At 44.5% G+C, this 25,508-nt stretch overlaps 1 protein-coding gene across 1 annotated transcript in view; it reads right to left on the bottom strand.

Annotated features, from left to right (window-relative positions):
• The window catches only part of HS6ST1 (heparan sulfate 6-O-sulfotransferase 1), a 186,405-nt gene extending 168,867 nt beyond the window's left edge, over positions 1–17,538 (bottom strand). Inside the window, exon 1 of the mRNA XM_027724879.2 lies at positions 16,718–17,538. Coding sequence (XP_027580680.1) covers positions 16,718–17,235 — 518 coding nt within the window. The 5' untranslated portion in view covers positions 17,236–17,538. The remainder of the gene's footprint in view (positions 1–16,717) is intronic.
• Between the last annotated feature and the right edge of the window lie 7,970 nt (positions 17,539–25,508).

Raw genomic sequence — 25,508 nt, 5'->3', positions numbered from 1 at the left:
CTGAAGGCAGATGGAGATTCTTAGCCAACAAACTAAGGTACCTTCCAGTGTGCTCTTTCTGCCTTCCTTTTCTACCAGGATGCAATTGGCTGCAGGACATAAACCCAAGCAGAACTGTCCCACAAGGCCAGACAAAGGTTAACGGCACCAGAGCCTCTGTCCTGTTGCCAGTGAAACCAACTGTGCTGAGCGATAACTCTGCATGGACAGCCCAACCCTCACTGCTGTCAGACACGAGTCCTCTTTGTCCACTCCACATTAGATCAATACTACAACAGCTCTTCAGTGAGACACCTTATCCCTGGCAGCTGGATGAGCCCCATTCCAGCTCTGAGCTCTCCCACTGCCACGAGAGCTCTCTCAGAGAGAGACACAAACAAAGACCTTTAGTTAGTGTACATCTCCTGAGACTGCGAACCACAACTGTTATCCATGCTTGAACTTCACTGCTAAATTGTTGAAACTTTTCTCAGAAGTGGCTAAGAATCCTATGACAGGTTCACTTAGTTCTGTGGCTTTTAGCCAAACAAATCAATTCCATCTTTCTCCGGTTGAGAGTTAGTGAGGGCCAGCATTCACGATTTTTTTTTCCCTCATGTAGAAAAACAGAGATAAAAGGGAAGGGAAGGTGGCACCAAATGGTAAAAAGAAAACAAAAAAAATTGTCCAACAATGGTTGCTCCAGTGTGTGAGAAACAGTTAATGCATGGAGGCTCTGTACAACATTTGGACACGGCCTCCTGATGCTGTGATGACACAGTTCCTACCTCTGGTAAAGACTGCTGTAGCAAGCAAAAGAAACAGCCAATAATTTTGACTCGAGAATGTAGCAGAGATTTCACTAACCTCCCACTCTGAGGCAGGCAACTGGCTGTACTACTGTAGTATCTCTCAACCCAAACACAACAGGTTTGATATTGCAATATTTGAAAGTATGTCACCTTGCAAACTTATAGCATGCCACTAATATCCTGAAACCTGTGGGCACGGATTTGTCATACAGCAGGTGTGACGTGGCTTCCCCATTTCCACGGAGGCTGAAACACTTCACCTTACCATGGGAGAGGCAGGGTGAGCAACAGCCTGCCAGCAACCCACACCCTCACCTTGCACTGACTTGTTGATGGAGTCATACCCTGAACAGCTCGTCCTTGAGGTGCCCCCCTTCTCCCAAGCAAGGGGACCTGTAGTGAGCCGTAAGAGGAATCAAAACTACACAAGTGCTGAGAAAGCTGAACTCCATATTTAAACCTCAGAGCCACATTTATTTCTGGGACTAACAGAGTGTCTCTTTCTGTCTTCCTGCCAACAGATGCAGGAAAACTGCTCCTGTCTCCTGGGCTAGCTTATAATTCACTGATTTTATAAAAACTTCTTCAGAGCTGTACAGTGTCATTACAAAGGAAAGAAAGAACAGGAGCACCCAGTACCTGCCCAAGCTACTGAAGTGATGCCCACTGTGTCCATGTCCAGAAGTCTCATTTCAAAGGCCAGGTTTCTCCTGCTCCCCATTTCATGTGCCTTTGAGGTGGCTTTTCTAACCTGAGTAAGTGGAAGTTAACCATTTTCGGTTCTTGTGTCCAAGGACCACGTGGATAGTCCTTGGATCACAGAACCAAAGTGAGATGATTCATGAAGTCAGAATTGCAGTTTTGACACTGCTCTGGATGTGCTCCAACAGCAGTGACATGCTCTGTACCTCTGTCCCATTCTACCATCACTATTCTATTTACAAAGAGCAGAGGAACACTGGCACGCCAGAGAGGCTACCTGGAGAAATCACAATCCATCAGAGGAAGCATTACAACATCATGAATGACTCTGCCATTCCCATAGCTCAGCTCCTCCATTTAATTCAATCTTACATGCTCAACTGAGGCTGCAAAACAAATAGGGGTCTGTTTAGTGCCATATCGATAGTTGCATTTTAGAGAGGACATCTGTCACCCAAGAGCAGCACTGAAAGTACTGACCAGATAGATATGAGCTTTTAGCACATTAAGCATGTTCTGCATTGATCCAGTGACCTGGGGGCAAAGAGCTCCAGATATCTTCTTACCTGACCTCAAGGCACTAGTCCCACCTCCATCTCTAACAACCAAGCAGAGTACTTAAAAAAGTACCCTTCTCATGCTTATACTCTCCTCCCTCCCCCCTCTCTTGTGATGCCATCAGCTGTGTGCTGAACAGAATGAAGAACGAATTTCTCAAAACCTGGCTGTAGCTTGGCCATACAGGCTTGGAGGTGTGATTTAAAAGCATGGCTTAGAAGCACGTGAACTTTTTTATAGAGCTTAGAGGGAGCTTAAACAACTCGGCCTTTGTTTCAACTTGCATCATCAAGCAGGGTGGAAAATAAAAAAGATTATGTGACACGTAGTATAGTCCCAGCTTTAGGCGTTACTCACAGTTAAATGAGTTATAACCAGGAAGGGGGAAGAAAGGCCAATAACCAGAATGAGTTGGTATAACCAGCTCCTACTCTGAGCTCCCTCACCGCTATAAACACTTGCTTAACTGTGTTCTGGAGCACGAGGCCTGTATTCTTAATTGCAGAAATACACTGAGATTCAGAGTTCCTGCTCACACCCAGTAACTGGATTTGTTTGAAGGGAGGACTGTTTGTGCTTTATCCTGTGGGAAGTTGTTAACGCCCACTCATTTCCCCCTCCTGGTCTCTCCTCACTGACCCCAGAGAGACCACTGCACATGAAAAAGAGTTTTTCTTGAGACGGGGAAATTACAGCAGTATGCACTATAGAGTAAAGCCTGAAGCATCCAGGAGCTTAAGAGCTGACACCTTTGGAATTCTGGTTCCAACCTATAATAGGTTTGGTTTTTTTTAGCCCAGATTACAAGATTATTTTCAGAGTAATTCAAGATATCACAGTTCACACAGATAGAGCACCCTGCTTGAGCCTAACGCATCTATTTTAACTTGGTTTAGTTTAAACTTCCACAAACATCCCAACACAATCACATATTTCCAGGAAAAGGAGTAAAGAGCCATATAAATGCCTTGGTGTGCAAGTAATACTACTAACTTCCACAAGAGAAAGCTGTTCTCAGATCTGTTCTGCACTAGGCACGAGCCTCTAAAAATCTCGCTTACCCACAATAGTAGAGTTGACAAATATAACTGTTCTTTCTGTTCTCATGAGCAGTTATTTCCAGATTTGGGATTGGCTGGGCTTCAATCCAAAAATCTAGACTTTTCATGACATCCCCAAATAACTTCAGAAGTCAGGAAATATCCTAATTAGGAAAGGGGTGGATCCATCCTGCCTGAAGGACTTGGCAGACCAAGCATCCCACATCTCCCAAATGTTCAAAGAATCCATCCTTCAATTGCTGCAAGGTTTCCAGCTGGGGGAAGCCTGACAAGCAGTGCTTTATCACGGCTAACCGCGATCCACGCACAGTCAGGACAAACTACTGATCATCCAGCATGCTTTAGAAACTGCAGCTGCACCCCTCATATTGTGATTTATATCGTCATTACGGTACAACTACACCTCAAATGTGTGAAGTCTTCCCCCTCCAACACCAGCTAGAACACAAGAAAGAAGATGCTCTCATCAAAGAGGCCTTCTGACAGAGAGCCTCCGGGAGAAGTTATTTCCAAATGGAAGTAGCTGTGCTGTGGACAGTCTGCAGGAAGATTTACTTCTGCATTTGTTTCGGGATATTTAGAAAACCAACTCAGAAGATCTTTACTTCTAGTGTCTGAATGACAGGAAATCTTCTCACAGTTGCCTTGTTTACACAGTCCAATCCAAGCTCGCTCCTGTGGCAGATCCCAAGACAGGAAGGGCTCTGCTGTAGAGCTCTGCTTGTGGTGAGGCAACACCTACTAGTGCAAGCACATGATGAGCACTCAACATGCACATACTGTCATCCTAGACTTGGTGTCCAGGCACATCCCATGGTCAGCAGTTGAACCTTTGCCTCCGTTTCTGCATTTATAGAGAAAATATGCAATATCCCAGCTCAGCATGGCATGGGGATTAACAGTTACACTGTAGAGGAATTTGAAGAAACAATGGACATGTGCACATCCCATGGATATGCTCCTCAAGAACAACAGCCCTTACACACCTTTGCTAGGTAATGGTTTTGTTATCTGTGGTTTCAAGGCTGGGAAACCAATGGGATACAAACATTTCTCCATTTCTTGTGCAGGCAACCTATCTCAAAGGAGCTCCAAGGTGACACCATGTAACAGATAGATATAAAAAATAACTATTGTTGAAACACTTCAAGTCAGATGGCAAGGAGCACTTTCCCTGGATATGAAAAGTAGGCAAAGTTCTCTGCTGCCTTTTAGATGCCTGGGCTATCCACAAACACAGACTCACAGGTATAGCAATTATCTTTCCTTCTTATGCACCAAAAGAGTTTGCTGGTGCTGCCGTGCTGGCTCAGTCACAAAGGAGAAGCTCTCTGAACAGCTCTGGTGTCAGAGGGTGGGAGCAACACATGGTTCCCACAGGTGTCATGAGAGGAGCAACCCCTGCACTCGCGAGCTCAACTGTCTGGGAGGAATATAAAACCTGTGCTGAACAGTTACAGGACCCAGCAGCCCCTCACACGCAGGGATCAGCTTACAGTTTAGCAGCATAAAAGCTGGCTGTGCAAATAGTGTGCATAACCCAGTCTTAGCATTGTCAAACAAACATGAAACTTGCCTGAGCAAGCTGGGACAGACAGCCGGGTTAAGAACAGTCTCTGCTTGCTTCCCTGAAGCACACAATAATATGGGCAGCAATCCAGCTTCTGTAATGCCCGACTTCCACACCCCTGGCTGGGCCTTCTGCTGGGGTAGAAACGGGAGGGACAATTTCCTACTTGCTTCCCAGCTGGTGAAATCCTATTAAACACAACTGTTTTCATCAACCCATTTCAAAGGTTCAGACAAAACAAGTGTATTACCCCCGCTGGCAGCTGCTGTTACAGGCACTGTGGAAACACTTCAGCTAACTATGAGAATATTTCTTCCCAGGAACTGCTGTCAAAGGCAGGTTAACACCTAGATAAGAACCACTGGCATAAGGGTAACCCAGAGAAATCTTCAGCAATGTTTCTGAGGAAAGGGTGTTCAAGGAAGACCTGCCAGCTACAAACACCTGACCTACAGGCCCATGAAAGGGCTACAGCCTCATCCCCTGCTGCAGCGAGCTGGCTGCTGCAGGACACACGGGCAGCACGGATGTGTGATGCTCTCCCCACGTGCAACACCATGTTTGGCCACACCATCCACTTGTTTACCACAGCACACAGAAACCTGCTTCCCAAACTGAGGGAACTGAAAAGACTGTGGAAAACTTCTGGGTTACAGCGTTACAGCTGCTGCAAGTTCATGCATTTCAAAGCACTAACTGATTTTTGAGACCTCCCCCGAGCTTTGATTAGGCTTTCAGGGAAAGACACCTTTCTTCTTTGATACATCATTACGCACAGAAGTTGCTACAAGCGGCGAGTCACAGCATGGAAAACCCCCAGACTTCCTGAAGGCAAATCCATGACCTCTTCAGTTGCCTCAGTGCAGCTAACACTGAGAAAGAAGTTGAAAAGTCACATACAACTTGCCAAATTATTCTTCCAAGGAGCTGCCTAAGTCATACTAAAAAAAAACCCATTCTTTGCAATTAGCAGTTAAAAAATCTAAATGTGTTTTAGAAGTCAGGGACAAATGCCTTTAAAATTTACTAAGCTAGTAGTCTCCCAAAGTGTATTGATTCAAACTAGACTTTTCAAGTATTTTGCTTGCATACTGTAGTCCAATATTATTCCTTTAAATAATTACACACAGTTTTGGTGTCAAATCCTACAAAACTCCCAAGGCAAAGAAATTTGGTGGAAAGAAGGGCAAGAAATTCAAACTGTGCCTTCACTAAGGTGGAAGACTTTATGGTTATTTAACAAAAAGCTTTACTGGTTACTAACAAACCATCTAATATCTGAGAATTCAAGTCAACACAAGTTGGCTTTCTTCTATGGTTTCTTCTTATTCCCTCATCCTCAGCTGTGGACTGATTATCTTGTTTTTCTTCTATCCCCAATCTCAGATGCTCCTTTTACAACCAGAAGTTAAATACAGTTCCTCCTGTCATCGAATGACTTCCTGAAACTCCCTTTTTTGGTGGGAGTCTCATCAGTCCTCATGACATATGATCGAAACAGAGTTCATACTAATACAATTGTGGCAGCTGTTTTTCAGTCCCTTCTTGACATACCCAAGTCACAAATAAGAGATCACCTACAAACAGCCCTGTCTTATTAGGAACGGTCAAGGGCAGGGTTATTCTTTTAAATTCAAACTCACGTATCATTCAGTGGTTTTTGTTTTATCATTTCAATATTTGGAGCTGTCATTTTCTTAAAAACAGAAAAGGAAGCTCATATAAACTGCTGGTGCACTGTATGCTTAGAGCTCGACTGGCTTCTGAACACCCAGGTTGAAAACCGGGCACTGCAAAGTGTTAAGTGCTGAAAATAGCAATTCACAAGTTTTGAGTTTCTATAATGTATGTTTGCTATGAATGGCTCAATAAACAGGTGTCAGCTTCATCCAAGTTAGTCAAAGGCATGAAAACAACCCTTTCTGAGTAGTGTTAAGAGGCTCATCCTAAGACAGTAATACCTCACCTTAAATATCTGACTGCATAGAATTCGACTGTTGAGATTAACAGTTGTTTTTGATGTTGGGATGGTTACATTTTGTAAGCCTAAAATTTTCTTATTAAAAAAGGGGCCCTTCAAGAATCAGAATAAAAAGAGCCCCTAAGTAAAAATCCAATTTATGAGAGTGAGAAGGCTTAGGCAGTAAGAGATCTCTAAAGGGAAAGAGGAAGACAATTTATCAAGTTCAGGAAGACAGTACTAAAGTGATCAAGGTACAAGATGACGCCAACCTGGAGGAAGGTGTTAGTTCAGGAAATGGAAAAAAAGGTCGTTCAGGTATTGTGAAGAAATAACACACTACTCAGAAAAAGCCTACTTGCAAAGTGCAAGAAAAAGAGCAGAATTAAATGCTGTGCCAAACAATCATTTCAATAATGAAGGGCAATACTGAGTCATTAGTCTTTAGTGCAATATTACATTTCAAAATCAAAGCCACCGATAGCAACAGTTGGAGTGCTGACGTGTAACACAATATGGTTGTTAAAAATACAGGACCTCACTCCAGAGCAGTGAAGCCTTTGGCCAGGTCTAAGGCTCTCCTGGAGTCAGGCTGTGTACACATAGAAAGATGCTGTCATTTTGACACATACATGGAAATCTAGCCAAATAAATCAAAGGAAAACTGCAGGGCCAAAAAAGGCTCATGATAAGTTATTTTGGATGTGTTACAAATAATGCCACCAACCACAGCAGTATAATCAATGACAGAAACTTCATTCAGATGCTCAGAACAAGAAGTTCCAGTTTTGCACCCCTAGAAAAGATGCCAAGGCACTTCCTTACCTGACAGGGCTCCTATGCACATGCACCTCTTTTTTGTGCAGCATACCACGGATGAAGGATCCCCTTAATGGGGAGTTTAATCTAAATGACCCCTGCTGTACTTGCTTCAGCAGCCAGGATAAATCTGTTCAATCTTCCTCCTTGCACAACTACCCACATCACATCTGTCTTTTCTCTTTCAGAGGTACAGGCCGAGAGAAAAGAGAAGGAGGCAAAGAACAGAAGAAGGTAATGCTGTCTTTTGTGATTTAAGGCATGTTAACAGAAGGGATGGTTGACTGATTATGATCATACTCAGCGATTCTTGGGCTCCTTGTACTTTCTGTATCTCCACCAGGAAAGCAAAACCTGTCAGGAAACTGGTGAGTCAGCATGCAGCGGCTGTTTGTCTTAGCTATGAGGCATTGATTTTTTTCCCTAACACTTTGATATAGGGTCACAGGTATCCTAACTAAAACCTTTACTGAGAGCAAGGGGGTCACGGCAGCAAGAGCTGTGAGGTTAAATAAAAAAGTCCATTCTATTTTTACAGCATTTGTTTGGATGTTTAAATTTTCTGAGAGAGCTGAAGTAAAAAATACAAGACAGACTTTTATTTAAGCTGTTTAGATAAAAAAGGAATGGCCAATGCAATGCTCTTCACAAAATCTTTCAAGAGTCACTGAGTGTACCTGTAAACAGGTATCTTGTACGTCTGTGTTTCTAATTTACACAAGAACTAAGGCTAACATGTAGAGTAACTCCAGTACGTGGAAGCAGCAGCACTTTTATATCTCTAGCACTTTTTCAGAAACATAGTCCCTTTTAATATATGTGAAGTTAGACAGTGCAAAGTCACCAGGCATTTTGAAACTCTAAGCAATGCTACATGGACAGAAAATCTTGAATTGTCTTGTTAGTATTTCAAGACTGACATTAAGCAAAAGGAAATTTGGTCTGTTGTAAAGACAAAAATGCAAAGGCTGCTCAGGAAGCTGAGGTTTCTCCCCTCATGTAGAAGAGCTCCATAAAAGTGATGACAGTATTTTAATCTGCAGTGAAGTGTAATCAAAGAATCTCTGCTTAATAGGCTGGAGATTAGTTATGAAGTAAAACACAGAGTCAGACCATAAAAAGTTAATTGCAAATAACTGTTTTCTTGTTTAAATTGGCAGGAAATCGTGAAATATTTCCTCTATAAAAGCATAGGTGAGCTATAATGTAGAATTTACCATTAATAGGGTGGAAGGGAGGGAAGAACAGAGCAAAGCAGTAATAACACGCTAAGAAACCAGTTACTGCTGAAAGAGACAAAGTGACTGGGCAGCAAGTCTGGACATTAACCTGTAAGGCTGAGATTTATGGTTAAAGCCAGCTTCAAGACAGATCCCTGAAGAGTCAAAGATTGAAGTCACAGATCTGAAGTCTGAAATTAATCTAACACCAGGTGCTATTTATTGCAAACTTGTAAGAGGCTTTGAGATACACAGGTGAAAGAGCAGTATAATTAGTCCTGCTAAGAAATTCAGGTTACAGTTAGAGGTGGACAACAGGAGCTTCCTAATCCTTACTGGATGCATCACTGGAACAGAGACACCCCAGAATATGTGATATCCTTAGTCCTGCTCATCAGTGTGTAGGGATGAAACACATCCAGTGGAGTGTATTGTACTTCTGAGGTTGAGCACAGAAATGACATGGACGTACATCATCTAATAAAAGTAGAATAAACTAAACCCTATCAAGTGTACAACGTGCTTTTTGTCTGATGACCTCTGTCTGCATGGACCTTTCCTGAAAACGCTTTTTCCACTCACGAGCTATTTCAAGCTCCAACAGACACGCACTGGGAAATAGCTCCTCCTTTGGCAGTAATGCATAAGAATATCTGAAGCATCCTTTTCAGATCTGAAACTTGACATGCTACAGTACAGAGGTGTTTAAGGCTCTTCGTGTCTTTGTGACAATAATCTCCAAAGGACTCTTCAAAGAGATTCTCAAGTCTGGATTTCCAGCAGAGTACTCTGTTACAGAAATAGAAAGAGGAACAAAACTACATCAAACAGCGATTACAGAAACTGTGTCACCTTGCATCTGTGCTAGTGGGTATATTTTCCTTATCGTTCTACTTCAACTCCTTTAGAAAAAGTAGAGGGATTTCGGTTTGTTTGTTTTTTAAGGCCAACCACCATTTGAGAAACAAGCGAATCTGGAATGGACTACTTCAGCTCTGTGTTCCTCCTGTACTTCATTTACTCTCTAAACACATTAACATCTTAGTTTACAAAGATATTTGCTTCTGATGCATGAATATCATTCCCTTCCATCCACATCACAAAAGATTCCATCAAAAAATCATGACTTGGCAGTTATTGCAATTGTGATTATTAGGAATTAAAGACCATGCTTCATCTTTGCTTGACAAAGCACAATTTCAGTCAATAATTGGAAACTCCTCTCTGCTCTAATACTTTGTGGAAATACCAGCATAAACAAAGCTTTGTGGAGTTAGACTATGCCACTCTGGCTTTCTAAAGCGAGCACAAGCCCAAGTGTTAACTGTCAAAATATTACCTATTTAAAGCATTAGTACCACAAATGTGCTGCCAAATAACTGAAAGTTTAAAATAAAGAGACATAAAGCAGTGGTTTTGGTTTTATGACTGACTGAAGGCAATTGCTGCTTTCCCACTTTCCAAGATGCACAAAAGCCACAATGTGTAAAACGCAGCAGGAGGCACAGCAGAGAGACTGAATGTGTGTGATAGATCTGATAACACAGATATTTCTAAGCAAATTTAAAATCAGGTGTGTTCTATCATCACAGTCACTCTTTGCTTCCAGGTCAAAGCAACTACAATACCACAACCACAACCCCTTTTGACTCATCTCTATCATGATTCTTCTGTGGCTCTGCTTGTCACTGCTGTCACTGACATCTGGGATAGGAACACGTTGTCAGGGGTCACCAAGGGCTCTGATGACAGCCCAAAGCGTGGGCATTGTGTGCAAATATGACTCAGATGAGGCACATCAACTTCACCTAAGAAATGAACTCTCGAGGTTTTCTGAAGTAACTCCAGGCCTGAGTATCCTGAATTACTTTCTAGAAAACAGGTCTCAGGTTATGCTCCTCCAATTTCTACAACAGGCAGCCAAAAAGCTTCTGCTTGACTGCTGAACAAACCCATTAAGCCCAGCCCCTCGAGTCGATGAGGGAAGAGGCCACAAGAGGAGGCTAATCTCTTCCTCCTTCCTAGAAGGAACAGATGGCCCAGGGGGAGGGCAGTATCGTAATGATCTCCTGTTATAACATAATCTTCTCTAGCAGTGCTTTCTCAAGAGGTAATATGACCTCATCCAGTTCATATTCTAATATCCAGCTAAAGACTTTCACTGGTGTCCTGCAGGGAAAAGGCCTCACCACACACACCCAGCTGTGCCCCGCCAGTCACACCAGGTAAGAAGCAGCTGTTCTACTGGGCAGCATCAAATTCACCTTATTCGTCACCCACAGCCCCCACAGCACTAATGAACTCCAAATTCCTTCCATCACAGATTTCTTTCAAGATGCAACACAAAGCTGACAAGGTGGCACTGCTGAAGATGCATCAGTCTGGATTTGCTGGAGAACAGGCCCTGCTTGGCATTCACAGGGACAAAACAGGACCCTTCAGCAGAGCCTGGAAACCTGGGCAGAGCATTGCTTTGGCCAAGCTGTTTCACACAAACTGTAATCTCTAAGTAATGAACCTCAAAAAATTTGCCTGCACTGGTGTGGTGGAATCCATCAGCTGTGCATTTACAGTGGACTATTTCTTAATGGCTCTCCCTACACTGGGAGCACGTAGCAAAGCATCCAGTTCAGTTATTAATAAAATTCAAACTAGCTCTTGTAATTATTTCTGAATTGTTGGATTTAAAAAAAAAAAAAAGAGGTGATTATCCGAGGTTTTACTCAGAATACAGTACATTTTTATTTGCAGAGTCGGAAATGATAAGGACAAAAAGGCAAAATCTCAGGTTAGGAGTGCTGGCAAACCTCTAAGCAAGGAAAACAAAATTACTATGTTATGATGCAACTTGTGTTTAAAGATTAATGAAAAACAGCCAAATGCACAGTTTTGAAAAATCAGGTTAGTATAAGCACACACTCAAGCAGGGACATATCTAGGAACACATCCTCTTGCTTTGTCAACAACTGCAACAAAAAAAAGTAAGAGTAATTAAACCTGGCATACCACCCAAAAGTCTTAAGCTCAGAAAAATACAGTTCCTCAAAGGTACTAAGGCAGCTATTTGAAGAGTTCCAACTTTCAGCTGCTTTTAGTAACTATGTCAAATATAAAGATTTTCACTACACAACTATCCGGCCCTTTGGAATCGTTTGGCTGTGAAAGATTGGCCTGGCTTTATGGGTGAGCACAACCAGGTGCAAAAAGTTTCCTATCAGACTGTTAGGCTTTAAAATATTCCACATGCTAAAAGTTTGAGAGATGAAGCAGGCTACTGAAAATAACTTTATATCAATATTTCTCCACCAGTCTTTTAGAGAAACTAGTCTGAGTTGAACTGGTGAGTGGAAGAAATGCCCTTGCTCCCTGCAGACAGATATTTCTCAACTCCCAACACACACAGATCCACAAAGAATGATAAACCCAAGCTTTTAAAAAGAGCTAATATTATAAAAATGATTTGGTAAAGCTTTTCATTCTCAAACAGTTGGTCTCTTGACAACGTGTCTCTGCAGCTCCTAAGCACACATATAATAAAAACCTCATCAAGAACAGATCCCTGCAAAGGGACAGATATGTGGTTGGAAGCTGTGAAAGTTCACACTTCAGAAAAATCAAATTAACAAACTGCTGAGCCCTGTTAATTGTTTCTTTTAAAAAAACCCAACCAAAAACATAAGCTGTAAATAGCTAAAGCTAATCAGAGAGATCTAGAACTTGGACTGATCTGTTTAACAGCAGGTTTTACTAACCTGCCATAGACTTCTTACATAAAAGTAGGTGGATTACAATTTTTTTCTTTCTAAAGCGTATGAAATCTTGAGGAAAAAATACTGAAATTGGAAGCATGCACGTACTTTTGTCATTTTTGTCCACAGATGAACTCAGAAACCAAACTTAAAGGACAGACTAGCACAGAAACACACACAAAGCCAAGGCTAAGCTGGTGTCTCGAGGCAGCTCATAAAAAAAGTCAATCTACCTGTGCTTGAAGCAGCCCAAGAGAAGGCAGAGCCGGTGTGTGAGCCGGGGGAGCACAGAGCCAGCCACACTCTCCCTGCTTCATGGGCTCTCCCCAGCAACAGGCAGACAGGCAGTGTTAAAGGAGCTGTGTGCCTTCAAATCCTTTCCACGTGAACAAAGTGTCTCCAGGAAAGTGCCAGCTCCGATGCTCCTGTTTTCAGGAGGCAGCCGAACCCAGCAGGATAGCAACAAAGCCTGGGTGGCTGAGGGTTTGTTTGTGTTGCTTTTGGGAAGAGGTAGAAGAGGAAACACATAGAATTCCTTCAGCGTAATTTATTTGTTTTATTGTTTCTGCCGTTACATTAGAGTCAAGCTCACACATGAAGTGTCCTGCAAAGACAACTTCAGAACACCCAGCTCTGCTCTTGTGCTGGCAGCAGAAGGCAGCCAGAAGGGCCCTGCAGCCCATTTCCTGCGGGGGCAAACAAGGGAACCTTTCCAACACCTCCAAGGGCCTTCGTTCAGTCCTCTGACAGAGGACACAGACAAGTCACTTGTGGATCACTTCACAGATCTTTCTAATTCTGGAATTCAGATTAAAGAAACGAGTGTGACTTTTTTTCAGAATCAACTGAAGAGATCTGATCTCTCAGGTTTTAGGTGAAACAAACTGAAGGGAGCAGAGTTCACAGAAGTGGCTTAGCCTCCGCTTTCTGAAATACCAGCATGATGACTCAAGGCACACATCCTAGTATTGCTGCTCTTTAAAAAAAGTCTTTTCCAGCAGTTTATTTACGCCTAACAGCACAAGGAATAAATAGGCTTCCATTCCCAAAATCTTGGAATTTGCCCTCTACTAAAGGCACGAAGAGAACTGCAGCTGAGCGACTTAACTGATAAACACAGCCAGCTTCAGAGTTCCTTGGAGTCCCAAGTTGTACAGCCCCCAAACAAATTACTCTTTTTCTTTTACTGGCTGTGTATAAAACATAATATTTGCTTCAAGAAGTGGTGTCCAGAAGCCTTTTGAATACAAAACAGGAAAGTCACTGGGGGGGGTGGGAGGGGAGCGAGAACAAGTAGTTTGGGTTTTTTCAAAGAGTGCTGACCCGTCAGAACTAAACCACCCATCTCTAACTCTTACTGTACCAATGCAGAAGAAAGACAGAAAGAAGAAGGAAAAAAATGCAGTCTTTGGCAATCTAGTGCTCCTAATCATTAAGCCTAACACAGAACAGCAGAACAATAAAGAGAGCAATTGCATTGTAAATTTATGTTCCATGCCCAGGTTATGGAATGTAGTGCAATAGGGCACTAACTGCATTCCTTACAAAGGGAACAGCTTGAGCCTCATGATTTGTGCATGTGGGCAATACTGAATGACCTTCATGCTTTCCAACATTCACTGGAAGGCAGATTTATTTGTAATCACAAGTCAGCTGTTTTGTTTTGGGCATAAACATATATTTGGAAGAACAAAGGTTTAAACTTTGTATTAAGTAGCAAATGCAGAAGGCAGTATGTTAGCTTTAAAAACTGAATTGGAAGACTGTACTCCAAAACTCAGACTGAATAATATTAGAATCTGGGAGAACTCTGCTGAAATAGGTGTTTGCTGCTCCTTTTTCTTTTTTTTTTCCTTTGAAAGAGAGATATTTTCATAGTCCAGTTCCATTATAAAACAGTAGCCTTTCTAGCATATACCTTATGTAAAAACATATCCTGTATCAAGATAAGAGATCCAACACTCACAGTTGACAAAAAAAGTGATATTGCTCTTACTGCAACAGACATAATACAAGACTATTTGTATTCTAACAAAGAAAATCCACCAAATTTTTATTTTAAACAAGCACTGCCTGCCCCTTATTCCCCATTTTCTTAGGCATCAAATAAATCACAGTTTGGAGAACTGGACTGCAGTACAAAGGAGCGGGATCCTAGGACAGTATTATTAAAATAACCAGCAGCTGTTCATTGCACCAAACCATCCCCAAGATACAGCGAACGGTAAATTCTGGTTAAATAAACTCCAGATTATCTAAAGCTTCCACATCATAGGTCTTGCACTCCTGGAAATGAAGTTCTAACTTAGATTTAAAGGAAGTCAAGAGACCCACATGAAGAGAACTATTTCTGGATACGCCAAGACAGGAGGGAATGGGGTAGGATTAATTATTTTTCCGGCACTTCCAAAAATCAAAACAATGAAGAAGTATGTAGAACCATACAGTTCCTGATGCTCCAAAACAAACGGCAAGGAAAAGGTTATTTACAAGCATGTGAGATGAGGCAATAGGCTTCTGGTTCTCAACGTCCTATGAGTTGCAGTAAGGAATTTAATTGCTACCTCACAATCTGAAGTGCCCCATTCCCAGGTACCTGTACAAAAGAGGCAACTCCTGAATAGGATGAGAAAGTTGAATCCTGAACACACAACAGATTTTAATACAAAATTGCCAATGGAAGCACACAAGGCTCTGAAACAATTAATAAAACCACACAGGTCTTTATATAAGGTTAATGGTTTGCTAGCCAAGTGTCAAGGTTCACAAAACGGGTAATTTTTGTTCCTTTTTAAAGTCAGATTTGAACTTTGCACATTTTTCCTTACAATACCTTGCTAAAATATCAACAGCAACTAGATGGGCAAAGGATATTTCACCTAGAGGTGTTTTCAAGAACCTTATCATAAAATAAGAGAGCACAGGAAAGCCTGAATACTCAGTCCTTCGGTTATATACTTCGGTTTGCTGCTGCTGGGTCAGGCAGCATGACAGCAGCCTAAGCTTGGATGACTAACACTGAAACGGGTTGAAAACAGCAGCAATCATGACAGAGACAATAAAGAACCCCAGCAATGGCACACAGCTCCAAGGAAAGAAAAATCATTAAAAACTGCTTTTAAAAAACACAGAGAAAACACAGTTATGATGCCAAAATATACTTTCTTAAAGGCCACTTTTCATTAGAGATTATATATGATATTAACGATATGCATATAAATAAAGCATATAGCATAAGCAAATATTAGCATAAGGTCTTGGGCACCTTTAAGAACGACACTTTAAGGCAAACAGATTACAAAGTGCTGTAACAAAAGCACTAATATGTCAAAGAAAGTGTGCATGGTGTTAAAGAATAGTGATAATAAAAAAAAAAGGTCTTGTGAAAGAAAGATACAGCAGTGTATTGAGCTAAAAACCCCAATCTTTTGGAGATCTTAATGTAAGCCACTGTCTTCACTAGAGTTCTTCAAATAGAAAATTTCTCTGAATCTTGTAATTCACGAAGAGACCAAGGCAGAGAAATGATGGGCTAAGAGGGCAGAAACACACTGGGCGTTCCACACAAATGCAGAAAGGTGCTTTAGGATGGCTCTCCCTCTCTCCTAGTGCGCATATGAAGGAGACTCGGGGAACATGTACGAGGGAACTCCTTTCTCCAAAAGACTTCGCCTCAGGTCTCCCATCAAGATAAAGAGCAAGGAACATAAGAAAGGGTGTTAAGGAATGTTTTCTGCAACGTGCAAAAAACTATCAGGCAGGCTGGGGGGCTAAACCAAGGAGGACTGGTCTGCCTCTCCTCGGTTGCACTGGAGAACAAATTCAGCTGGAGGAAAAAGGTTAGGGCGCAGTTTAGGGCAAAGCTGATTGCAAAGATAAGCCTGAGGCTAGAGTATGGCGTAAAGGGCACTTAAAAGGGGGCAAGTGATGTCTGAGGTGAAGACTAAATGTTTACAAGAGAGAGTAAACGGCACAAATACGTGGTCTTGCTAACGGGTCCACAGAGGCTTCCAGAGCAGAAGACCGTGGGCTTGAGGGTGCAGTGTCCTAGGTACATGGGAGGGAAGGAGCAGGAAATTTGCCTGGGTATGCAGAGGGAAGGTGCAGGGCACAGCCTGGAGGCCGGGAGGGGAGGACAGGTGAACCGGGTGAGGAAAGGTTCAGGGCAGGTTGAGGCACAGCGCGTTAGCAGGGAGCCGCAACGCACGGGAGGGGGCTCAGCAGTGCAAGGGCTGGGGCGAGCGGCCCGAGGGCAGCGGGGAAGGGAGGACGGCGGCCGGCCGGTACCTGGGCGTCTTGGCGGCGGCGCTCTCCCGGCGGTCCAGCACTCCGGGCACGCAGTTGGTGAGCTCGGTCCAGTCGGCGTGCAGCCCGCAGCTCCAGCCCGTGGAGAAGCGGGAGAAGAGCCAGGTCTCCCGGCGGTTGGGGCGGTAGCAGGTGCACTTCTTCTGCCCGGGCCGGCAGTCGCAGGGCACCTCCAGCCGCACGTTTTGCACCAGGTGGCGGCCGAAGGTGGTGCCGCCGGTCTTCTGGATGTGCAGGAAGACGATCACGTCCTCGCCCTTCATGTCGAAGGCGAGCTCCCGCTCCAGCTCCCGCACGGGGAAGTAGTACTTCTTCACGTAGTGCGGGTCCGGCGTGGGAAAGAGGTCCAGCTCCTCCGAGTAGGAGCGGCCGCTGGGGGAACCCAGGCTCAGCCCCGGCCCCACGTACTGGTACAGGATAAGCATGAAGCACACCGAGACGGCCACGATCAGCAAGAACTTGCTGGTCCTCTCAACCATGGTCCTTCCCGCACGCTTCATGTGTCACCATCTCCCGGGGCTGCCGGCGCTGGGCAGACGGCGGCGGTGCCGGGGGGCGGGCGGCGGAGCTCCGGCGTCTGTGCCAGCCGCCTCCCCCCGCTGCTCCCCGGAGCAGAGCCTTCCCCGGGGGCGGCGGGCCGCTCCCTGGGTCGCCTCGGCTCGCCGCTGTCCCCGCCCGCCCCGCCGCGGGCAGCGCCGGGAGCGGGGCAGGGGCAGCCCGCAGCCAGCCGCTCCGGAGGCGCCGCGGCACAGCGGCGAACTTGGGAGAGAGGGGCAGGAGGGGGGCGGAGAGGGACCGAAACGCAGAACCAGCCCCCTCCCGCCCTCCCTCCCCGCGCTTCAGGAAGCCACCCCCATCCCGGCGCTGCCTCCGCCGTGCCCCAGCCCCCGCGGCACCGGCGCGGCTGTGCCCGCCCCCGCCGCCGGCTGCGCCCGGGCTCGGCTCGGCTCGGCTCGGCCGGCAAAGCGCTTCCTGCCCGCGCCGCCCGCGCCCGGCATGCACAGCGCCGCGCCCCGCACCGCCCCGCACCGCCCCGCGCCCGCGGGCCCGCTCGCACCGGCCGCGGCTCCGCCCGCGGCACAGCCCGCCCGCGGCTCCCGGCTCGGCCGCCGGGAACGCTCCGCGGCCGGCGCTGCTCGGGCCCTCGCTGAAAGCCCCGGCGCTGCAGAGCCGGCCGGGCTGCGAGGCGGCCGCGGCTCGCTGAGGCGCTCGGCTCTCAGCGCTTCCACACAGTCTTTTATGTGCCGCCGTAAAACGAATCCCGAAAAGCGGGACTCGGCGTCCTCGGGGGCTAGATTTCTACTCCCCTTTTGTAACAACAATGTTAGTAACGAGAAAACGTGCATGGGAATGGGAGTGGGTCTCCCCACATGTGTCTGCTGCTGCCGCCGCCACATGGGCCACCGCAAGCCTATAGTTGCAATGTCGCAACTGGATGTAACAGGAAAATGCTCTGGCCACACAGAGGGTGATGATGGCTGTGAGCAGGAAGAAGCCTGGGCACACCGACAGCCACAGAATGTGTAAATAATAATAATAATAATAGGTGAAGCTGAGGCAAAAAACAAGAGAGGTGTTATTTACAGCAAACTTTCTCAGCGAATGCTTTGTGCTCTCGGCCGGGCAGGCTCCATCCAGCAGCGCGGCTGCTGCGGGGTTCGTTTGCAATACAAGTCTCCCAAATGAAGCAAAGCGTTGGGAGTGCCAGGAAGTGCCAGGCACGCAGCCGGCTTACAGCGATCTCCTCTGCAGGGCAGCACTTAGCAGGGAAGATGCTGCTGCAAGGATCAGTGCAATACGGACCCGCAGAGCCCGGCGGGCGTGCTTAGAGCCCGGCATCACCTTACTGGAGCGGAGTCACGGAATCACAGAATAACAGAACATGCCGAGTTTGAAGGGACCCACAAGAATCATCGAGTCCAGCTCCTGGCCCTTCGCAGGACCATTCCCAAGAATCACACCGTGTACCTGAGAGTATTGTCCAGATGCTTCTCGAGCTCTGTCAGGCTCAGTGCTGTGACCACTGCCCTGGGCAGCCTTCTGCGGCAGGGGCAAGCAGGGTCCCGCGGCTGCTCTGTCAGCACGGCGCGTAAAGGCAGATGGGGGGCTCTGCCACCAGGTGTCCAGGCAAGCCCCGAAAATCGCCATCTGGTGCCTCTCTCTGCTGCCTGTAAATGGAGGATGAAATATGGCCCCATGTCACTGAGTGAGGCTCAGTGTAGTGGCAGTCATGCTGCCACTTCGAGACATGAGTTATTGTCTATGCAGAGTAATACGAACAATTGTTAACTTCTAGCCAAAAATCTCTAACTGAAATGCCCTATTCTCCTGTAATTACTGCTATTGGAGAAAGTTTTCCAAGTTTCTGGGGCTCTTTAAAATAGAAGTTACAGCTAGATCTTAGCGCTCTGGCACTGAATTATTCCATCGGGTTACATTTTTTAATCCAAGTTGTGCCTTATGTAAATGTAAGGGAACACATGCAGATGGGTCATTGTTAAACGCTGGGTCAAATTTATAAGGGCTGAGGAGGAAATGAGATCCCAGGTTTTCATTTGAACACCACGACTGATAAATCTGCTAGATTTTGAGATGGCTGCATTACTCACAAGTTATGGAGCCCCAGTGAGTTATGCAGTTCTTCCCAAACAAGAAACGATAAAATGTTTATAGCACCCAAAAGCATCATATATTGTGTTCAAACCATTTATTTTGTTTGATATTTTCCTCTTAAAAGTCTGCTTCTGATTCCCATCCTCTCATGTAGGCTAGTTACTCCAGAAACAATGATGTCATTCTTATGCACAAAGTTCAGCTACATTCAGAAGCACAGTATAAACCTAATTTACAGGTTTGAAATTTCTATTTTGATTTGGGAAATATGGTCGTATACATGAGGTTTGCATACATGGTTGCACTATACACTGCAGCATAAAAAACACAGAGCAAATTCGAGGATTGCAATGTGTTTGCCTGCAGTTATAAACATATAAATATTTAGAAATGCCAGAACTACGAAGAAATCAGCCATTAAGATATTTCCAGATATTTCCAGTTACACAAGCTATGAATTGTTTTAAACTCTAAGGTATAAAATACTTTTGCCCTTTTCATTAGTTATATAGATGGACATATTTAGTAACTGATTTATATTTGTGGTAAGTATAGTGCCTGTTAGTTTGTAAAAGACCATACTAAAATACAATCCATGTAAGATAAACAGACCACAAAGGAAAATACAGAGTTAGTGGCTGAAAATGTGCTGTTTTCTTTAGTGCAGCACCTTCCATCTAAAAGTGGGGGATGGGGAACTTGCTGGAAATATAGGGAAGGCCTACGCCCTTCTGGTTTACTCCCACCCACACAAGTAGCAGACATCCTGCCTAGGAAAAACTGCAAACCCAAAGCTCTGGGGTCAATGATTTTATTTTTACTGAAATGCTTTGGAATCCTTCCCTGATAATTCTATATGCTGCCCTGAAACGCTGGTATTTCAAAGGTGCTTACAGGTGCGACTCACCTAAGCTGATCGCTTAAGCAAATATTTAAATCAATCTCTACTGATACTCAAGGTAAAATGCCACTGAAGACAATGATAGAGCAATTCTCCATTGCATGGGGAGTTAAACATCAAGTACCACATCAGTGCTAGTTTAGGCCAGCGTGTTTCTTAGACAAGAGAAGAAAATAGCAGAGTGAAAATAGCAAGATCTACACTTCCCCTGGCCCTTCCATTGGAAACAGCAGTGGAAAGAGGTGAGAAATCTGAAAAATACAAGTTGTTACTGATACCTCCTGTTACCTGCTGTAACTGCCTGCTTATTGTCTGAGTTCCCTTGCACCATGCCTTTAGCCATTATCCACCTTTCCAAGCTGAATTTTCCACTCTCAGGCCAGACCTGCCTAGGCTTTCCTACGTCTCATCTGGGATTCATCACAGTAAGTCTGCCTAGCTCCAGGAGCAAAGCTTTGTTTCCTGTGAAACAGTGAGACTGACACTCTGCAATCATCAAGATGCCTAAAATCTAAATGCTTATGTAGACAGCATTTTAGAGGGAAAAAAAAAAGTTGTATATTTATCTCTAACCTGTGCACTAGAGGAGGTGCATTTTCTCTCTGCATTCTTCTAGGCAAATGCAAACAGAAGATCCCCCCACAGCCCACTGAAAAAGTTCTCTGATGCTCTGGTGTCTATCTAATCCTTTGCATCCTTCCACTCCTGATCTGTGTCAGACTGAGGAGAACACTCTTCTCATACAAGCAAACTGAAGGATTATATTTGGCACTTTCACAGGAATACAGTTGATCTAGGAGAATAAGTTCCACTGATTTTCAGTGATTTTCACAGGACTAAGTCCCTTCAGGTGTGTTTGAAAGGTCTATTGTCTATAATATATTCCCTGTGTTTGTGAAGGCATTAACTTAGAATTCTCACTACAAAATAAATCAGACTGAGGTCAGGCCAGTTAAGCAACCTAAGCTTGATCTACACTCGGCCACTTTCCTGGGCAACAGACACCTTGCCAGGTAAGCCAGCACTCATGATTTATTCACTGTAAGACATTGCTAGGACTGAGATACAAGGATTAGAGATCTTCTTACAGATAACAAGAAATAGACACAAATTTTGCAAATGCAGTTGAAAAGTACTTTACCATCGCTTGCTTCTGGCCATAGGATGCCTAAGGATGACTAAATATTTACCTTAAAGTTTACTAAAATATTCTGCTTTATATCCCCCAGAGGCTATATGCCTTCCTTGCAGAGAAGCTGAGAGTAGTGGCTTTGGCTTGACTTGGAGTAAGCTGTTCTATGACAAAGCCATTCTGGTGGTGCACAAAGCACATAATACTGTGTTCACCTGGGACTTCTGAGGGCATTGCTTTGGTCCCCACCATGGCAGCCTGTCCCCTTCCTACTCTTCCCAAGCAATGGCAAAGTGCAGGCACGAGGACTGAGCCTTCAGACAGCTTAGCCTGCATCCACAGTTACCACCAGTGAGAGCAAGCAGCACTCAGGCTGAGCTTAGACCTGTATGATGGGATGGGTCCTATAGCCTGGGTGTAAACTGCTAACACGTGCCAGAGGTAAAAGTTTGTGTATTTGCAGTTAGAAGTCAGATGAAGAGCAACATCTGAGTTAATACTGAGCTGAGGACAAACTCAGATATAGTGAGAGTACAGCTTATCACAGAAAAGCTCCCATGAGAAAACAACAGTAGGAAACACGTAAATCACGTACAACCTCTGCTACCAAAACCTCAATGAAGTACTTATCTCAGAGCCTAATAAATAAATAGTAGCTCTATTAGGCAAGGGAAGTCTAAAGGCTTCTTGACTCAGAAGTTACACTACTTTGCTGTCAATTAGTATAACTTAGTTAACCGAAGCGCTACAAAAAATCCTCTTTAAACACTTGCAAACCCTAAGAAATACCTCAATAAAGACACCTTTAGTTAAAAGTTCTACTGCTCACCATTATGGAAAAAAAGAGTGTATTTACTTTGTTTCCAAAGGATAAACTCCCTGTTTCCCCAAACAGGTTAAAACAAACCACTGGTTATCCCACTCCAGTTGTTTTTGTTTTTCTTTCCCCGGCTCCTTCAGGAACACTGGGCACATGATACTCATTTGCTTTGCTGCTGTGTGTGTGCACAATATACTGAGGGAGGAGTCAGGAATCATAGACTGTAGCCCTTGGCCTGTAATATCAATGCTCAGACCTACAGTGACGTGTAGAACTCCTGTTTTGCTAATCCAGACTGGTTTTGCTCACCCACTGCTGTTGCAGCAGGGTGGCCGTTGCCAGCCCTGCACGTTTGCGAGGAGTGGCAGCACTCTCACACCGTTTTCCTATGATACTTGTATTCCTAGATGGAGACCTGGAGCAGTTTGTAAGCGCTGCTTTAAGGGCTCTCTGGCTTCAGTTCTAATGCTGTAGGTTAGCCACACCACCACAGAGCTCTCACGGCCAGAGAGGTGATCTCTGCCCCCTGAGTGCAGCACGGTTCCATTTAAGTCAGGGAAGCAGGTACTGAACGGTGCCAAAATCTATCAGACTCGGCAAAACTAGTTCTGATTTCAGGCTCTTGCACTACTTTTGGGGGCCACTGGAGAAGTCTGCTGTCTACCAAAGACAATCTTAGAAACCCTGACAGAAACCAAAGCAGTGAAGGCACTAAGAGCTGTCCTAAACAAAGGGAAGTCCAACTTCAACAGCCACAGAGACCAAATCTGAGTGTTCAAACTACCATGACACACCATGTATTTATGTCATAATCCTGCTCCCTTTTCTCATGTGGATGCTGTGGATCTAAACACCTGTGTCTGTATGGTCGATGCAGACCCACCCCAAGAGCCTCCATGTGCAGCTCAGTGTTCTGAGACCTCCTGTGATAAGCAACATTTGAACTTCTCAGAGCCACAAATAGATGCTCCCATATAGTGACTGCAGATGCCAGACTCGAATGTGTGACATTGGAAAGACCTTAACTGATCTCTCAAACACACAAATGCCTACAAGTTTAAGCAAGGAGCTGGGACTGCAGCTGAAACATATATAGTTTCTAAGGTATTAATCCTACTGAGGGAGAAGTTTGTGGGTCCACAGAGAATCACAGAACATGCTGAGCTGGAAGGGACCCACAGGGATCATTGAGTCCAACTCCTGGCCCTGCACCCATTCCCAAGAGTCACACCATGTGCCTGAGAGTATTGTCCAAACACTTCTCGAACTCTGTCAGGCTTGGTGCTGTGACCAGCTGTTCCCCATTCAACTCTTTGTTTTCCTACTTGCACTGCAACAGCTGCAAGATGATGCTGTCTAGGCTTGATGGAAAGGACAGGTCTATTTGGTGGTAGCATATTATTAGCATTATTACCCATTAGTTCATGGGTATTAAATAAATGTAAGGGGAGCTTGGGTTCTACAAGATTTCACTTCCCCCCAGCTCTGTCTCCTGCAGCAGCTGTCCACTGTGACACAGCTGTCCACTGGGACATGCCTGTTAGCAGGGAACAAGTGTAACCCTTTCAGCCTTGCTCTGTAAACCCCCTCAGAACAAACACTTGGCTTCTGGCAGGGACATTGGTGTGATGTGTTCAGAAACAGCACGATGTCCCATCGGGAGGCAGGCAGTGCAGCCAGCAAAGTTGTTGGCTCTCTCCACACCTCTAACATGTCATCTAGACAGTCAGAAAATGGTGCTGGAATAATTTCAGTACAAACAGCTCAGTAACTTTCTGCAGTGACTTGAAGCTTAAGATTAGCTTATGGCCAAGCTTGCTGTCCTGGATATTTTGTATCATACATATTAACATAAATATTATTGGGAATATAATTGTTTTATCTTTATGCTCTTCAGTAAATGCCAGAATGCGTGGGGAAGGTCCTTGTCTCTTTGCCACTGGGACTGGGGAATATAAACATATAAATGTCCTGTTAACACATGCACTGTTTCTTAATGTTTTATACCATCGTTTCCTTGATCTTTGTAAAAAAACCTGACAACTCAGTTTGGAAATTGCTTTCTAAAGCAAATGTGCTTACAGGATTTTGACTTGAGATCTCTGTGGGATACCCCAGAAAAAAAAACCTAATTAGAACAGGCATTCATCCTTCCTTGCTGATGTTGTAACATAAATGGTGAACAGACAAAGGAGGGATGCTGCAGTTCATGAGAACTGAGTTACATGCACAAAAGTGACTAATCACTTTCCTGTTTAAACTTCAAATTAAGAAGTTATGTAATGAAATGAATAAGCTGAAAGCTGTAAAGTAAACTACCTATATAGTAATTATGCTTAGAGATGTGCAGTTAAAGTGGAAATGTGCAGAATTCAGTTCTTAGAAGGCCTTTAGACAGAAGTCAACCACCTGAAAAGTGCAAGGAATTTGAAGTGTACTGCTTAATGGATTTTTTTTTAAAAAGAAGTTCACTGGCAAAGCCAAGCTGTGGATAATCACAGCCTCTGCCTCGTGTTCACAGCATCAGCTCTTTTGATGATGTTTCTGCTACAGGCAATGTAGCAGAAGAGCTGTAGAGCTGACCAATAAAAATCTGAATACTTTCTGACCAAATAAAAGCCATTGGTTTAGAAATCCCTTAATGTGAAAAAAAAAAAAAAGAAAAAGTGCAGAAATACAACCCCCCACCCCCAATTTATTTTTCAGTATTTGGAGCACTGTAAAATTAGCTCAGTGGAATAAGTTCCCGTTGCAGCTGCCTCTGTGCATGTCCCAGAACCAAGAGATGAAGGATTTCCCTGCTCTGCTGCCTGTACACTGGGCACTGTGCTCAGCTTTGGATCCAGGCACTCACAGACCTGTTGATGCTGCAAACCAAAGGGATTTTCCACAGTTGGTTTTATCACAGCAATTGTGATTGGCAGCATCTTATCAAAACAGTCCTTATAAGTGATACCAAATCAACACTTGAGAGCACGAGGACAAGGAATTTCATGGAGATCGCAAGACCAAAATGAAGTCCACAACATTTATAATTAAAGGAAAATTACTATAAAAGGAACTCTTGAGTGTTAAGCATTTTTAGGCCACAGCAACAAGAAAATTAGGAGAAAAGGCTGAAATGCCACCAGGCAAACAAGTTCTTGGTTACAATGAAAACAGTGGGGCCCATGTAGAGCACCAGGGCTGCAGTGAGAGGCTGCTTGCCCAGACTGAATTTCAAGTTCTTTTCTGGGCTGTTCAGTCCTAGGTGCCACATTGGTCCCTTTTTGAACTTTGCCACAGGATGACTTAGCAGAAGGATAAG

The sequence above is a fragment of the Pipra filicauda genome, unplaced genomic scaffold (genome assembly GCF_003945595.2).
Source record: "Pipra filicauda isolate LSUMZ 115617 unplaced genomic scaffold, ASM394559v2 scaffold90_size2875636_pilon, whole genome shotgun sequence".
Classification (NCBI taxonomy): Eukaryota; Metazoa; Chordata; class Aves; order Passeriformes; family Pipridae; genus Pipra; species Pipra filicauda.
This window is presented reverse-complemented; position numbering and strand designations above follow the sequence as displayed.